Source organism: Salvelinus fontinalis, chromosome 24 (genome assembly GCF_029448725.1).
Source record: "Salvelinus fontinalis isolate EN_2023a chromosome 24, ASM2944872v1, whole genome shotgun sequence".
NCBI classification, from domain to species: domain Eukaryota; kingdom Metazoa; phylum Chordata; class Actinopteri; order Salmoniformes; family Salmonidae; genus Salvelinus; species Salvelinus fontinalis.
The window spans coordinates 18,239,129-18,255,477 of record NC_074688.1 but is presented as its reverse complement, the minus strand read 5'-3'; the positions used below and the strand labels follow the sequence as shown (position 1 = coordinate 18,255,477).

The following is a 16,349-nucleotide window of genomic DNA, read 5'->3' as shown; positions in this document are numbered from 1 at the left end:
AATGTACTTGTCTTGTATTTCTTGCTTGAGATATGGCCAAATCCATATAGTTTCTCGTTTGTATAGATCACATTTATTTTACCTATCTAAACTAGTCACTAATGATCGATGTCTGAAATGAAATTACATTAAGTCACGCAAGTGGGTTTGGGCTGACTCTTGGCTTTGGGTCACCAGGACCACAAAACATGCTTTGGGGAGACCAGGCCCTCTCGAATAAGACTTGAGAATGACATAGTCTGATCTTTAAGAGGGCATTTCACTAGATCCATTAAAACGGCATGAAAACTTTGCGGAGCAGCGGATAGAGACTTTGCATGAGAGTACTGAGGGTAAAACTGATGGTCCTAAAAGAGCTTTGCCAAGTAACTCCTTTAAATGCATCGCTATAAACACGTGGATGCATTTATCCAGAATCTGACCCAATTAACGATGTATGCTGGAGGGGTATCCTATCAGCCCCCCTACATCCCTCCCACCCCTTACGCATCCCTAAAAAAGGAATTGGCAGGGTATCATTAAACAGATAATTGTTCTTGAACACATGGGAGATGGTATTTAGGGAGAGAGGAGGCTGTGATGGACTGGTAGAGGCTCCCTCACACCCAGTTTTAATGATGTTGCTTCCATACCCAGAATGCAGTGTGGTCCCGACCAGCCAGGGGTGCAGAGGCAGGCTCCTGTGATGTGGTGGCAGCGGGCACCGTTCCTGCACTCGCACATCTGGCCACAGTCAAGGCCGTAAAAGCCGTCCGGGCACACTGTAAGCCAAGATAAAACACCCTCTGGTAATGGCCTTCCAGCTTTACACACATACAGAGGGAAGGAAAGGGGTTAGGATGCCAACTCTCCCTCTCTCTCTTTCTGTGTCTTTCTCTCTCTCTTTCTCTTTCCCTCTCTCTTTCTCTCTCTGTCTGATCTCTCTCATCTCTGTCTTACCACCTACCAAAAATACCATATCAAATTGCAGTACCCTGGTCTAGCTGTTCATTTGTGGAGCGTCTGCATTCGTTAAGTGAGCTCATGTCCCACATGTAAGGAGTGTCCGTGCCACATCAAAGCCTGTGGAGACACGGGGGCCGGGCCGCCCCCCAGAGGGGGTGGGAGAGAGGGGCACACACACACACCAAGGACTGGTAATTAGAACACCTGCTGAGTCCACAGGCCTGTCGTCAAGGTCTAGGAACCAAGCCCCAAAACAAAGCCAGGTTACTGCCCACGCACACACACAGTAAATAGTGCATAGACTATTTAAAGTAAAGTACTTAAGTAAAAATACTTTAACGTTTTTTGGGGTATCTGTACTTTTGTTTACTATTTCTGTTCTTGCCAACTTTTACTTTTACTTCACAACATTCCTAAAGAAAATAATGTACTATTTACTACATACATTTTCCCTGACACACAAAAGTACTCGTTACTTGTTGACAGGAAAATGGTCCAATTCATACACTTATCAAGAGAACATCCCTGGTCATTCCTACTGCCTCTGATCTTGCGGACTCAATAAACAAATGCTTTGTTTGTAAATGAATGTCTTAGTGTTGTAGTGTGCCCCTGGCTATCCGTAAATAAACAAATTGTGCCGTCTAATTTGCATAATGTAAGGAATTTTAAATTATGAATAGTTTTACTTTTGATAATTAAGTATATTTAAAACCAGATACTTTTAGACTTTTACTCAAGTAGTACTTTACTGGGTGACTTTCACTTTTACTTGAGTCGTTTCCTTTTAAATATCTTTACTTTTACTCAAGTATGACAAATGGGTACTTTTCCAACCCCTGCATATAGACACCAATCGGGCACGGACGCACGCACGCACGCACGCACGCACACACGCACACACACACAATCCCACTGCTGGTGTTCAGCAATGCCAGTGTCCCGGGTCTGTTTTCCATTCATTGAGAGAGATAGAGGGGGGTGGGGGGGGCTGATAGTTGATAATGTCTGTGGAGTCAATGGACAACCATGGAGTTTAGTAAACACATTGTCTATGGCCCAGAACAGGTCCACCAGGGCTGTTATGGAAAAACCCTATATAAATGTGGGGGGGTGAAGAGGGGGCTTTTGCAATGTGCTGTAAACATTGCCTATAAGCTCAACTAAACCGTGAAACAGACAGGAATGCCCGTGTTTACTTTGCGATTCTCGTTGATTGCTCAATTTGTCACCGAAAAGTGCAAGATCACAGAGCAACAGCTCTAATGACAACACTTACTATCAGTTTGTATGTTAAGAGCAGTTACTACAACACAGGCACAGCATCATTTATGTCTTTGTTTGGATAAAAGCTGCGCTCGCTTGACTGCGTTTCTGATTGATTAACAGATGCAGTAGGACACACCTCCTTTCAGCCCTGGTGGTGTGTGGGGAAGCTTGGCAGTGGTTTGGGCACTGACTGCTTCCCAGTCTGAACATATCCCTTGTTCCCCTCTCATTTACATAGAGTAGTACTATTGTACCTAGCCTTCTTGTACCTACCTAGACTTTTGGCCTCGCCGTGCGTTTTTTCTTAGCCTGGTCCCAGATCTGTTTGTGCTGTCTTGCCGACTCCTATGGCCATTGCCATGCTAAACATGACCAAAGCATAGGAGTAGTCAAGACAGTACAAATGGATCTGGGGATCATGTTACTTTTTCCCACGCTGCCACAGTAATCTGCCTTTGTGGTGGGTCTACTATAAAGTTAGCCATACTGTCTCATTACAGCCTGAGCAGGGAAGATACTGCCATGGATCCATCTGTGTGTCTGTGGTGCTGTGTGTCTGTGGTACAGTGTGTCTGTGGTACAGTGTGTCTGTGGTACAGTGTGTCTGTGGTACAGTGTGTCTGTGGTGCTGTGTGTCTGTGGTGCTGTGTGTCTGTGGTGCTGTGTGACTGTGGTGCTGTGTGTATGTGGTACAGTGTGTCTGTGGTGCTGTGTGTCTGTGGTGCTGTGTGACTGTGGTGCTGTGTGTCTGTGGTACAGTGTGTCTGTGGTGCTGTGTGTCTGTGGTGCTGTGTGACTGTGGTGCTGTGTGTCTGTGGTACAGTGTGTCTGTGGTGCTGTGTGACTGTGGTGCTGTGTGACTGTGGTGCTGTGTGACTGTGGTACAGTGCAATTTTTTTTAGGTGCTGGAGCGCAAACTTTTTTTCTCTTCATTTCTCAATCAAAGTTTGTACCAACAGTTGCAACATCATTATATAATATGCATAAAATGCATTGTCCTCTAAAAGAATAAAAGCATACCTAAAATAACAACACAACATGGCAGCAACACATGACAATACAGCATGGTAGCAACACAACATGACAACAACACGGTAACAACACAACATGGCAGCAGCACAACATGGTACAGTAGCAGCACAAACGTGGTACAAACATTGTTAGGCACAGCACAAAGGGCAAAAAGGTAGAGGCAACAATACATCACGCGAAGCAGCCACAAGTGTCAGTAAGAGTGTCTATGATTGAGTATTTGAATGTGGAGATAAAACTGTCCAGTTTGAGTGGGGGGTTTTTGCAGCTCGTTGCCAATCGTCTGCATGCCCATCATCTGACCTCAATGGGAATATGGATCTAGATCTTCTTGAATGACTGTTTCTAAGTTTCATGGGAATATGCATCTAGATCTTCTTGAATGACTGTTTCTAAGTGAATCAGAGCCGAACTATTAGCCTTTCTTGTATTTTGTTTCAATCAAAGCACAGGCTGTATCCTACCCAGTTTGGTGCTGTTGACTTTTGGCTGCATTGGAACAAAAACTGAGACTATTCAGCTACAATGAGTATCCTAAAAGCTCATATGAAATGACTGAGGAGGTGCTTTTGCTGCAAACGTACTATAGGCCTACTACTATGCTATTATATTTGTTTATGTTATTAGAGTTCATTAAGCGAGTTCATTAAGTGTCGTACATGAGCCCCGAGTCCATAGCAAACTGCTTTGAGAACAGACGTTTTAGCAACACCTCATAGTTTTCTGTCTTTGGCTGTTCTTGTTAGGGAGTGAACTTTATGTATAATAAGGGTTACATGGATAAAATGGGACCTCTCTGAAATGAAAATGGATGGACCTCCCTTAAGCAAAATATATTTTACCTAAACCCTCCCTGAACACTTAAAAAAAAAACAAGTGACCCCCCCCTAAACCCAAAATAATAATTAAAACAAAGTGGATAGTAGAGAACATGCCTACCATTTACCCTCACTTCTTGGACAGACCAGAGCCTTAGATATGCAGTTTTAGAAACTGTTCTTCGTCCTGTAAGTATTACATGGCAACACAGGAATGTTTATAGCGCAGAGGGCCAGAAGGTTTTGGGTTCACAGACCACTGTGGACAAGAATAGGAGTGGAAAAATCTTTATAGTAAAAACATTGCGTGAATCTATCATCGCCTTTTCAGGTCTGTGAAAAATAGCCTTTTATTATCATTTCATGCAATTTGACATAATTTGACATATTAGCAGATTTTTTAATATAATTTTTTAATACCACACAAATGACAGAAGTTACAGGCTAAGAATGGACAGTGAAAGAGGCCTATGTGTTCATCTGATCATAGTTCTCCAATGCTAAATCAGTGTGTTTTGTTTGCAATGAAACTGTCCCTGTTTGCAGATAATTAAATCTGAGACGTCATTAGAAATCTGAGCATGGTACTTTCAAAAGTTAGGTCTACCTTTCAACCCCAGACAGAGGAGGTCTACCTTCCAACCCCAGACAAAGGAAGCCTACCTTCCAACCCCAGACAGAGTAGGTCTACCTTCCAACCTCAGACAGAGTATGTCTACCTTCTAACCCCAGACAGAGTAGGCCTACCTTCCAACCCCAGACAGAGTAGGCCTACCTTCCAACCCCAGACAGAGTAGATCTACCTTCCAACCCCAGACAGAGTAGGCCTACCTTCCAACCCCAGACAGAGTAGGCCTACCTTCCAACCCCAGACAGAGTAGGCCTACCTTCCAACCCCAGACAGAGTAGGACTACCTTTCAACCCCAGACAGAGTAGGTCTACCTTCCAACCCCAGACAGAGTAGGCCTACCTTCCAACCCCAGACAGAGTAGGTCTACCTTCCAACCCCAGACAGAGTAGGCCTACCTTCCAACCCCAGACAGAGTAGGCCTACCTTCCAACCCCAGACAGAGTAGGCCTACCTTCCAACCCCAGACAGAGTAGGCTTACCTTCCAACCCCAGACAGAGTAGGCCTACCTTCCAACCCCAGACAGAGTAGGCCTACCTTCCAACCCCAGACAGAGTAGGCCTACCTTCCAACCCCAGACAGAGTAGGCCTACCTTCTAACCCCAGACAGAGTAAGCCTACCTTCCAACCCCAGACAGAGTAGGCCTACCAACGCAGATAAATGTAAGCTTTAACTACTGGCTACTCTTCTTAAGTGGCTTAACCAACGAGAGAAGGTCACAAGTGTTTCCCTAAAATCTGTCTGGGTTTAAACATCTTCTATTGCACAGTGAATAGCTTAATCAATTAATAATGACAGAAGTAGATTACTTCCCAAGCAAAGTCCATTCTTTGTCTTCTTGGCTACAGAAGGTTGTAGCTCAGCCTCAGAATCTCAAAGAAACAAAATAATAATATTCCCATATGCAACGGAGTCACGTCTTTCACAAGTATTTTACAGCTTGTTTCTAGCATAAAGCATTGGGGACCAAAGCCCTGTTATAGATCACTTTATACAATCAGATCTGTTTAATGTTCTTCAAAATTGTAAGCTAACAGGGGGTAGGCCTGTGCTTTTTGCCATTTTCTAGAATAAAAGGAAGGCCTATGGCATACCCCCTCAAATCGAGTCTCGGCTTTAATTAAACAGCCCTTCACTTAAACGGAGGTAGGCTATTTAAAGAGTGCATGGTGGGTGGAGGAATCGGCAGAGAAATCTATGGATATAGCAGCCTAAAGCCTCATTTCTTCTGTCAAACAGGTAGGCCTAACTCTTATTTCTTAAATATGAAGAAATAGGCTCCAACACAAAGCCCTCTTGTTGTTAGTAAAGTCTAATTAAAACGACGGTTGAAATTAATTATGCCTACTCTAATTTGCCTACTTTCAGCACCATAAACTGTCAATTTTCGATTAGTATTTTCTGGAATAATCAAAAAAACATTTCAGAAGAATTCTTTGACTCTCTTCCTGAACTGCCACTGTAGGCCCACACAGCACACCATTGGTCAGACAACACAACAACAAGTTTGGATCAGCAAGAGCAGAGCAGACGGGGGCTCAAGGTTAGAATATCCATTGCAGTGTGTAATGCAGCCTAGTTTTTATTTACACCATCCCAGCAGCGCAAAAGACTCAGGAAGGAAGTACATTTTCTTTTAAATATAACTTTGCTTGGTGCTTCTCCGAGCATGCACTTCGTAGACTATAGGCTATGGATCATTTGATTGAGACCCCACTAAATAGCCTATAGGCTTGATATAGGGTGCGCCCAGCAGAGAATCAGAGATGAGGGGCAATCTATAGCCGAATAAGAAACTAATTCTAAAACACTGAGAAATATAGAAAATAAATCAATTACAAATGACATGACCCTCCTATGGACTAGATTTTAAAATGATTAAATACTTCCCTTGACTGAAATTGAAAAAGCATTACCCTCCCCCATTTTTCTCCATGTATCCATTCTGTAAATGTCGATCCATCCCTTACGTCGGATTCGGCCCTCAAAGTGAGCGAGTGAGCACAGAGCGTGTTGGACCAGGAAAGAGCTCACCACCCAATACTCACCCTACTTTTGCCACTTGTCGCTGCAGTTCAGCAGCTCACACAGCAAGTTAGTTAGCTCTATGCTGCTATACATATTTATTTGGTTTGTCATTATATTGTTTTCCATGGATTTTATGTGGTAATTAAATATCATTTATTTTGAATTTATCAGAATTAATTTCCCATACAAAATTTTACCAGCTGTGTATTCTCAAATTGAAAAAAGTGAGGGAGCACTGCTCCCCCGTGCTCCGGCAGCACCACAACCCTGCTGCTGTCTCTGTGGTGCTGTCTCTGTGGTGCTGTGTCTGTGGTGGTAGTGGCCATATAGATACAGTGTACTGTTTCATTCTGTGATGGTGGTACAGTACTGGTTGTATTTGGTCAACATCTAGTCAGATGGCTCTATACCTTGAGCTGCTGGCAGAGATGCCAGACTGATGTCATGTTTGATGCCAGGGTGTGAGTTGATGTGGAGGTACATTTCACCATGAAATCCTCCACAGCCCATTTTGTCTGGCCAGCAGACCTCTAGTAATTTGGTAACCTCTGTAATCTTCAGGCAACACAGTTATAGGGTTATAGGGTTTTATAAACTGGGTGGTTCGAGCCCTGAATGCTGATTGGCTGACAGCTGTTGTATATCAGACCGTATATCACAGGTATGACAAAACATGTATTTTTACGGCTCTAATTAGGTTGGTAAGCAGTTTATAATAGCAATATGGCACCTTGGGGGTTTGTGGTATATGGCCAATATACCACAGCTATGGGCTGTATCTGGGCAAAACGCATAGCCGTGGTATATTGGCCATATACCACACCCCCTCGTGACTTATTGCTTAAATCAGTTATCTTTATCAATTTACAAAATGCACTTAGTTTACATTGGAGACCAACCAAATCTTCAATTTTTTTATTTTATTTTTTTTTATTTTTTTTTCACCTTTATTTAACCAGGTAGGCTAGTTGAGAACAAGTTCTCATTTGCAACTGCGACCTGGCCAAGATAAAGCATAGCAGTGTGAACAGACAACAACACAGAGTTACACATGGAGTAAACAATAAACAAGTCAATAACATGGTAGGAAAAAGAGAATCTATATACAATGTGTGCAAAAGGCATGAGGTAGGCAATAAATCGAATAATTACAATTTAGCAGATTAACACTGGAGTGATAAATCATCAGATGATCATCAAATGATCTAAATGGGTTAATTAACTGTGTGTAATTTGAAGGGGGATTTTTTAAAAATCTGAATTCTTCTTTACATACACATTTAAAATATGTAGATAGATATTGGGATCCTGGTTTGAGGTTGCCAAACGCCAATGCCAATCCTTCTTTCCACCAGAAGAGGACGCTTGGTTTCCACTATATCCCAGAGTGAAGTGTCATCTGATATTAGCCTGGGCTGTGCTGCTATTTCCACTGTGGATGCAAGGTTTAAGTTGTGTGCTGTGCCTGTTGTGCCTCTGTTTATTGTCAGTACTGGGAGTCCTCACACTCCACCAGCTAGTGTGCTGCTAGCTACATCGCTGATTAAATGATCTCTTTAAAGGGGAAATCTGGGATTTGAAAAACAACAAACTGGCCCCACCACTTATTTTGGTAAACAACTGACGGATGGGGCTGGAAAAATGTAACCACTCGCAAATTCATGGATGTAAGGAATGGCCATCCATAGATCAAAATTATAGTTTCAACCATGCTTTGATATGTGGTATTACAAACAATGGAGTAAAACAAACTTATATTGACAGTTGAAATAAGCTCATGATGCATTTAAAAGTTATATTCTTCAAGAATTAATGACTATATGTCATTCATTCAAAAGTTTAAAAAAAAATGGATGTACCTATACCAATCCCTGATTGCCCCTTTAAGGAAGTAATGAGGATTATTTCCAGATCCCTGCCTGTGTGTTAAAGCGCTGTGTCCTGTCAGCCTATAAACCAAGGCAGGAGACCACACAGCCAGACAGACATAGAGACATGGAAGGGGAAACTCTGGCCCTCGCTGCCTTGTAGAAATCCCTTCTTGACTGCTCCTAAAGGAAGAGGCCCCTGTACAATATGGGGGAACTGGACACCTTATTTAAGGGCAGGGGAAGACTTTAGAAACAGAACAGTGAGTGAGTGAGTGAGTGAGTGAGTGAGTGAGTGAGTGAGTGAGTGAGTGAGTGAGTATATTTTAGTTTCCATGGTCATTTCAATTGAGGCTGATGTCTATGATGTTGGAAACCATTGGCTTGTAATGGCTAGAAATGTTAAATCCTACAGGTCAGAATGGTGTGTGTTAATGTATTTTATGATATAATGTGACATGACTGTGATTCACGCGTGAAGCAGGCTATATTTTACACCACTGGTAACTTAAATCTTACACCACACATTTACATTAGACCGTTTCAGTCAAAGCCTAATCAAAATCAAATCAATTAGTTTGTCATGCTTGAGACCAGCTACTCTGGAATATGCACATATAGTTGGTCTTGTTTTACTGTAATTGGACTATGTGTGTGAGAATCTGCACAGGGACCATCAGACATCCACCAGCGCCCTCCAGAGTCTAACATAGGACTTTTCACTGGAAAATGTACCTTGGTAGTTTAAAACTAAACCACGGTGAGTGGCTAAACAGATTCTAGAGAAAGGGAAAGGGGATACCTACTCAGTTGCACAAGATTGTATGATGATCTAAAAACAAACTGTCAAAACTTAATCATTAAAGTAGTTATAACAGCTAGAATAACAAATAATTAGACCGATCTAGGAGGAACCAATACAATAGTCAGTGGTGGAAAGTACTTTAAGTAGAAATACTTTAAAGTACTACATAAGTAGTTTTTTTGTGGGTAACTGTACTTTACTATTTATATTTTTGACAACTTTTACTTTACTACTTCACTACAGTTTCCAACATAGCAGTACCCACCTGTAGCACGTGCTCCAGCAGGTACAGTTGAAGTCGGAAGTTTACATAAACCTTAGCCAAACACATTTAAACTCAGTTTTTCACAATTCCTGACATTTAATCCTAGTAGCAATTCCCTGTCTTAGGTCAGTTAGGATCACCACTTTATTTTTAGAATGTGAAATGTCAGAACAATAGTAGAGAATTATTTATTTAAGCTTTTATTTATTTATTTATTCACATTCCCAGTGGGTCAGAAGTTTACATACACTCAATTAGTATTTGGTAGCATTGCCTTTAAATCATTTAAACTTGGGTCAAACGTTTTGCGTAGCCTTCCACAAGCTTCCCACAATAAGTTGGGTGAATTTTGGCCCATTCCTCCTGACAGAGCTGGTGTAACTGAGTCAAGTTTGTAGGCCTCCTTTCTCACACACGCTTTTTAGGTTCTGCCCACAGATTTTCTATAGGATTGAGGTCAGGGCTTTGTGATGGCCACTCCAATACCTTGACTTTGTTGTCCTTAAGCCATTTTGCCACAACTTTGGAAGTATGCTTGGGGTCATTGTCCATTTGGAAGACCCATTTGCGACCAAGCTTTAACTTCCTGACTGATGTCTTGAGATGTTGCTTCAATATATCCACATAATTTTCCTACCTCATGATGCCATCTATTTTGTGAAGTGCACTAGTCCCTCCTGCAGCAAAGCACCCCATGATGCTGCCACCCCCGTGCTTCACGGTTGGGATGGTGTTCTTCGGCTTGCAAGCATCCCCCTTTTTCCTCCAAACATAACAATGGACATTATGGCCAAACAGTTCTATTTGTGTTTCATCAGACCAAAGGACATTTCTCCAAAAAGTATGATCTTTGTCCCCATGTGCAGTTGCAAACCGTAGTCTGTATTTTTTATGGTGGTTTTGGAGCAGTGGCTTCTTCCATGCTTAGCGGCCTTTCAGATTATGTCGATACAGGACTTGTTTTACTGTGGATATAGATACTTTTGTACCTGTTTCCTCCAGCGTCTTCACAAGGTCCTTTGCTGTTCTTCTGGGATTGATTTGCACTTTTCGCACCAAAGTACGTTGATCTCTAAGAGACAGAATGCGTCTCTTTCCTGAGCGGTATGACGGCTGCGTGGTCCCATGGTGTTTATACATGCTTACTATTGTTTGTACAGATGAACGTGGTACCTTCAGTCATTTTGGAAATTGCTCTCATGGATGAACCAGATTTATGGAGGTCTAAAATTCTATTTCTGAGGTCTTGGCTGATTTCTTTTGATTTTCCCATGATGTCAAGCAAAGAAGCACTGAGTTTGAAGGTAGGCTTTGAAATACATCCACAGGTACACCTCCAATTGAAATTATGTCAATTAGCCTATCAGAAGCTTCTAAAGCCATGACGTCATTTTCTGGAATTTTCCAAGCTGTGTAAAGGCACAGTCAACTAAGTGTATGTAAACTTCTGACCCACTGGAATTGCGTAATTATCGCATTTCGTCGTCTATCGTAGTCCACACTGCTATCTGCCCAGCACCTAGCCAGCTAGCAAACGTCCACCGTCTACCCAATAGTAGTATAACTTTTCATTACATTTCATTATAGTACAACGGTCTGATTTTAATTTTCATTACAGTACAACGGTTTGATTTGTTTGATCTTAGCTAGCTACATAGCCGTCTTTGTATCAAGCATAATTGTGTAGTTATTGAGGTTCGCTAGCCAGCTATTTTCGTCCTAACGTAACGCAACGTAGCCAACACTGCTAGCTAGCCAGCTTGCCACCGAATAGCAGCATTGTAGAAACGAGTGCATTACAACGGAACGACTTGATTAGTGTAGTGTTGGCTGGCTACACAGTTGTCTTTGCTATCTTTGATTTGTTTGATCTTAGCTAGCTACTTAGCTGGCTACATAGCCGTCTTTGTATCAAAGATAATTGTGTAGTTATCGAGGTTCGCTGAGGTTCGCTAGCCAGGTATTCTCGTCCTAACGTAACGTAACGTAGTCAACCCTGCTAGCTAGCCAGCTAGCCACCGATTAGCAGCACTGTAGAAACGATTACATTACAACGGAACGACTTGATTTGTGTAGTGTTAGCTAGCTACATAGTTTTCTTTGCTATCTTTGTATCTAAGATAATTGTGTAGCTTTGAGTAATTATCGGTTAGCTAGCCAGCTATTCTCGCCTGCCGCGCTGCCGTCCTCCTACCTAGCCAACACTGCTAGCTAACACTGCTAGCTAGCCAACTTCTACCGAATAGCAGCACTGTAGAAACTTACATTACAACGGAACGACTTGATTAGCGTAGTGTTAGCTAGTTGTCTTTGCTGTCCTTGTATCCATGATAATTGTGTAGTTTAGAGAAATTTAGAGAAATTGTCGAGGTCACCTAGCCAGCTTCACTTTCAACAACGCAGCCACTGCTAGCCAGGCTACTTCACCAGCCAGCAGTACTATATCATCTTAATCAATCAGATCTTTTATTTTATTTTATTTTTTTGCAACGTAAGCTTAACTTTCTGAACATTCGAGACGTGTAGCCCACTTGTCATTCTAATCTCCTTTGCTTTAGTGTAGCCTCTTCTGTAGCCTGTCAACTATGTGTCTGTCTATCCCTGTTCTCTCCTCTCTGCACAGACCATACAAACGCTTCACACCGCGTGGCCGCGCCCACCCTAACCTGGTGGTCCCAGCCCGCACGACCCACGTGGAGTTCCAGGTCTCCGGTAGCCTCTGGAACTGCCGATCCGCGGCCAACAAGGCAGAGCTCATCTCAGCCTATGCGTCCCTCCAGTCCCTCGACTTCTTGGCACTGACGGAAACATGGCTCACCACAGATAACACTGCTACTCCTACTGCTCTCTCTTCGTCTGCCCACGTGTTCTCGCACACCCCGAGAGCTTCTGGTCAGCGGGGTGGTGGCACCGGGATCCTCATCTCTCCCAAGTGGTCATTCTCTCTTTCTCCCCTTACCCATCTGTCTATCGCCTCCTTTGAATTCCATGCTGTCACAGTTACCAGCCCTTTCAAGCTTAACATCCTTATCATTTATCGCCCTCCAGGTTCCCTTGGAGAGTTCATCAATGAGCTTGATGCCTTGATAAGCTCCTTTCCTGAGGACGGCTCACCTCTCACAGTTCTGGGTGACTTTAACCTCCCCATGTCTACCTTTGACTCATTCCTCTCTGCCTCCTTCTTTCCACTCCTCTCCTCTTTTGACCTCACCCTCTCACCTTCCCCCACTACTCACAAGGCAGGCAATACGCTTGACCTCATCTTTACTAGATGCTGTTCTTCCACTAACCTCATTGCAACTCCCCTCCAAGTCTCCGACCACTACCTTGTATCCTTTTCCCTCTCGCTCTCATCCAACACTTCCCACACTGCCCCTACTCGGATGGTATCGCGCCGTCCCAACCTTCGCACTCTCTCCCCCGCTACTCTCTCCTCTTCCATCCTATCATCTCTTCCCTCTGCCCAAACCTTCTCCAACCTATCTCCTGATTCTGCCTCCTCAACCCTCCTCTCCTCCCTTTCTGCATCCTTTGACTCTCTATGTCCCCTATCCTCCAGGCCGGCTCGGTCCTCCCCTCCCGCTCCGTGGCTCGACGACTCATTGCGAGCTCACAGAACAGCTCACAGAACTCGCCTCCCTGCGGACCTGGCATCCTTTCACTCCCTCCTCTCTACATTTTCCTCTTCTGTCTCTGCTGCTAAAGCCACTTTCTACCACTCTAAATTCCAAGCATCTGCCTCTAACCCTAGGAAGCTCTTTGCCACCTTCTCCTCCCTCCTGAATCCTCCTCCCCCTCCCCCCCCCTCCTCCCTCTCTGCAGACGACTTCGTCAACCATTTTGAAAAGAAGGTCGACGACATCCGATCCTCGTTTGCTAAGTCAAACGACACCGCTGGTTCTGCTCACACTGCCCTACCCTGTGCTTTGACATCTTTCTCCCCTCTCTCTCCAGATGAAATCTCGCGTCTTGTGACGGCCGGCCGCCCAACAACCTGCCTGCTTGACCCTATCCCCTCCTCTCTTCTCCAGACCATTTCCGGAGACCTTCTCCCTTACCTCACCTCGCTCATCAACTCATCCTTGACCGCTGGCTACGTCCCTTCCGTCTTCAAGAGAGCGAGAGTTGCACCCCTTCTGAAAAAACCTACACTCGATCCCTCCGATGTCAACAACTACAGACCAGTATCCCTTCTTTCTTTTCTCTCCAAAACTCTTGAACGTGCCGTCCTTGGCCAGCTCTCCTGCTATCTCTCTCAGAATGACCTTCTTGATCCAAATCAGTCAGGTTTCAAGACTAGTCACTCAACTGAGACTGCTCTTCTCTGTATCACGGAGGCGCTCCGCACTGCTAAAGTTAAATCTCTCTCCTCTGCTCTCATCCTTCTAGACCTATCGGCTGCCTTCGATACTGTGAACCATCAGATCCTCCTCTCCACCCTCTCCGAGTTGGGCATCTCCGGCGCGGCCCACGCTTGGATTGCGTCCTACCTGACAGGTCGCTCCTACCAGGTGGCGTGGCGAGAATCTGTCTCCTCACCATGCGCTCTCACCACTGGTGTCCCCCAGGGCTCTGTTCTAGTCCCTCTCCTATTCTCGCTATACACCAAGTCACTTGGCTCTGTCATAACCTCACATGGTCTCTCCTATCACTGCTATGCAGACGATTAATCAATTAATCTTCTCCTTTCCCCCTTCTGATGACCAGGTGGCGAATCGCATCTCTGCATGTCTGGCAGACATATCAGTGTGGATGACGGATCACCACCTCAAGCTGAACCTCGGCAAGACGGAGCTGCTCTTCCTCCCGGGGAAGGACTGCCCGTTCCATGATCTCGCCATCACGGTTGACAACTCCATTGTGTCCTCCTCCCAGAGCGCTAAGAACCTTGGCGTGATCCTGGACAACACCCTGTCGTTCTCAACTAACATCAAGGCGGTGGCCCGTTTCTGTAGGTTCATGCTCTACAACATCCGCAGAGTACGACCCTGCCTCACACAGGAAGCGGCGCAGGTCCTAATCCAGGCACTTGTCATCTCCCGTCTGGATTACTGCAACTCGCTGTTGGCTGGGCTCCCTGCCTGTGCCATCAAACCCCTACAACTCATCCAGAACGCCGCAGCCCATCTGGTGTTCAACCTTCCCAAGTTCTCTCACGTCACCCCGCTCCTCCGCTCTCTCCACTGGCTTCCAGTTGAAGCTCGCATCCGCTACAAGACCATGGTGCTTGCCTACGGAGCTGTGAGGGGAACGGCACCTCAGTACCTTCAGGCTCTGATCAGGCACTACACCCAAACAAGGGCACTGCGTTCATCCACCTCTGGCCTGCTCGCCTCCCTACCACTGAGGAAGTACAGTTCCCGCTCAGCCCAGTCAAAACTGTTCGCTGCTCTGGCACCCCAATGGTGGAACAAACTCCCTCACGACGCCAGGACAGCGGAGTCAATCACCACCTTCCGGAGACACCTGAAACCCCACCTCTTCAAGGAATACCTAGGATAAAGCAATCCTTCTGCCCCCCCCCCCCTTAAAAGATTTAGATGCACTATTGTAAAGTGGCCGTTCCACTGGATGTCATTAGGTGAATGCACCAATTTGTAAGTCGCTCTGGATAAGAGCGTCTGCTAAATGACTTAAATGTAAATGTAAATGTAAATGATATAGTGAATTATAAGTTAAATAATCTGTCTGTAAACAATTGTTGGAAAAATTACTTGCCATGCACAAAGTAGATGTCCTAACCGACTTGCCAAAACTATAGTTTGCTAACAAGAAAATTGTGGAGTGGTTGAAAAACAATTTTTAATGACTCCAATCTAAGTGTATGTAAACTTCTGACTTCAACTGTATATCCCACTAGTCACCCCCAAAGACAATTCCTGCTTTGGCCGCCTTTCCTTCCAGTTCTCTGCTGCCACTGACTGGAACAAACTGCAAAAATCACTGAAGCTGTCACGTTCCTGACCTATTGTTCCTTTTTCTTTTATTTATTTAGTTGGTCAGGGCGTGAGTTGGGGTGGGTTGTCTTTGTGTGTTTTTGTATTGTCTAGGGTGTTGTATGGTTTAAGGGGTTAAGTAGAGTAGATGGGTTAGTGTTTAGTATAGGTGTCTAGGAAAGTCTATGGTTGCCTGAATTGGTTCTCAATCAGAGACAGCTGGTTATTGTTGTCTCTGATTGGGAGCCATATTTAAGGCAGCCATAGGCTTTAGCTGTTTGTGGGTAATTGTCTATGTGTAGTGGTTGTGTCAGCACTAGCTGTATTTATAGCTTCACGGTCGTCAGTTTTGTTATTTTGTTAGTTCGTGTATAGTTGTTCGTTTCTTCTTTTCTCTCTTCTTAAAATAAAGAAGATGTATTTTGCACACGCTGCGCCTTGGTCCAATCTCTCACAGCAAGATGATCGTGACAGAAGCTGGAGACTCATATCTCCCTCACTAGCTTTAAGCACCAGCTGTCAGAGCAGCTCACAGATCACTGTACCTGTACATAGCCCATCTGTAAATAGCCCATCCAACTACCTCATCCCCATACTGTATTTATTTATCTTGCTCCTTTGCACCCCAGTATCTCTACTTGCACATTCATCTTCTGCACATCAATCACTCCAGTGTTTAATTGGTATATTGTAATTACTTCGCCACCTTGGCCTATTTATTGCCTTACCTCATTTGCACACACTGTATATAG

General features: G+C 44.3%; 1 protein-coding gene across 2 annotated transcripts in view; it reads right to left on the bottom strand.

The window, feature by feature from the left end:
* LOC129822084 (multiple epidermal growth factor-like domains protein 6) overlaps positions 1 to 16,349 on the bottom strand; it is a 91,910-nt gene that overhangs the window by 13,068 nt on the left and 62,493 nt on the right. For both annotated transcript variants that reach the window (XM_055879986.1, XM_055879987.1), the window contains exon 24: positions 633 to 761. In XM_055879986.1, coding sequence (XP_055735961.1) covers positions 633 to 761 — 129 coding nt within the window. The remainder of the gene's footprint in view (positions 1 to 632; positions 762 to 16,349) is intronic.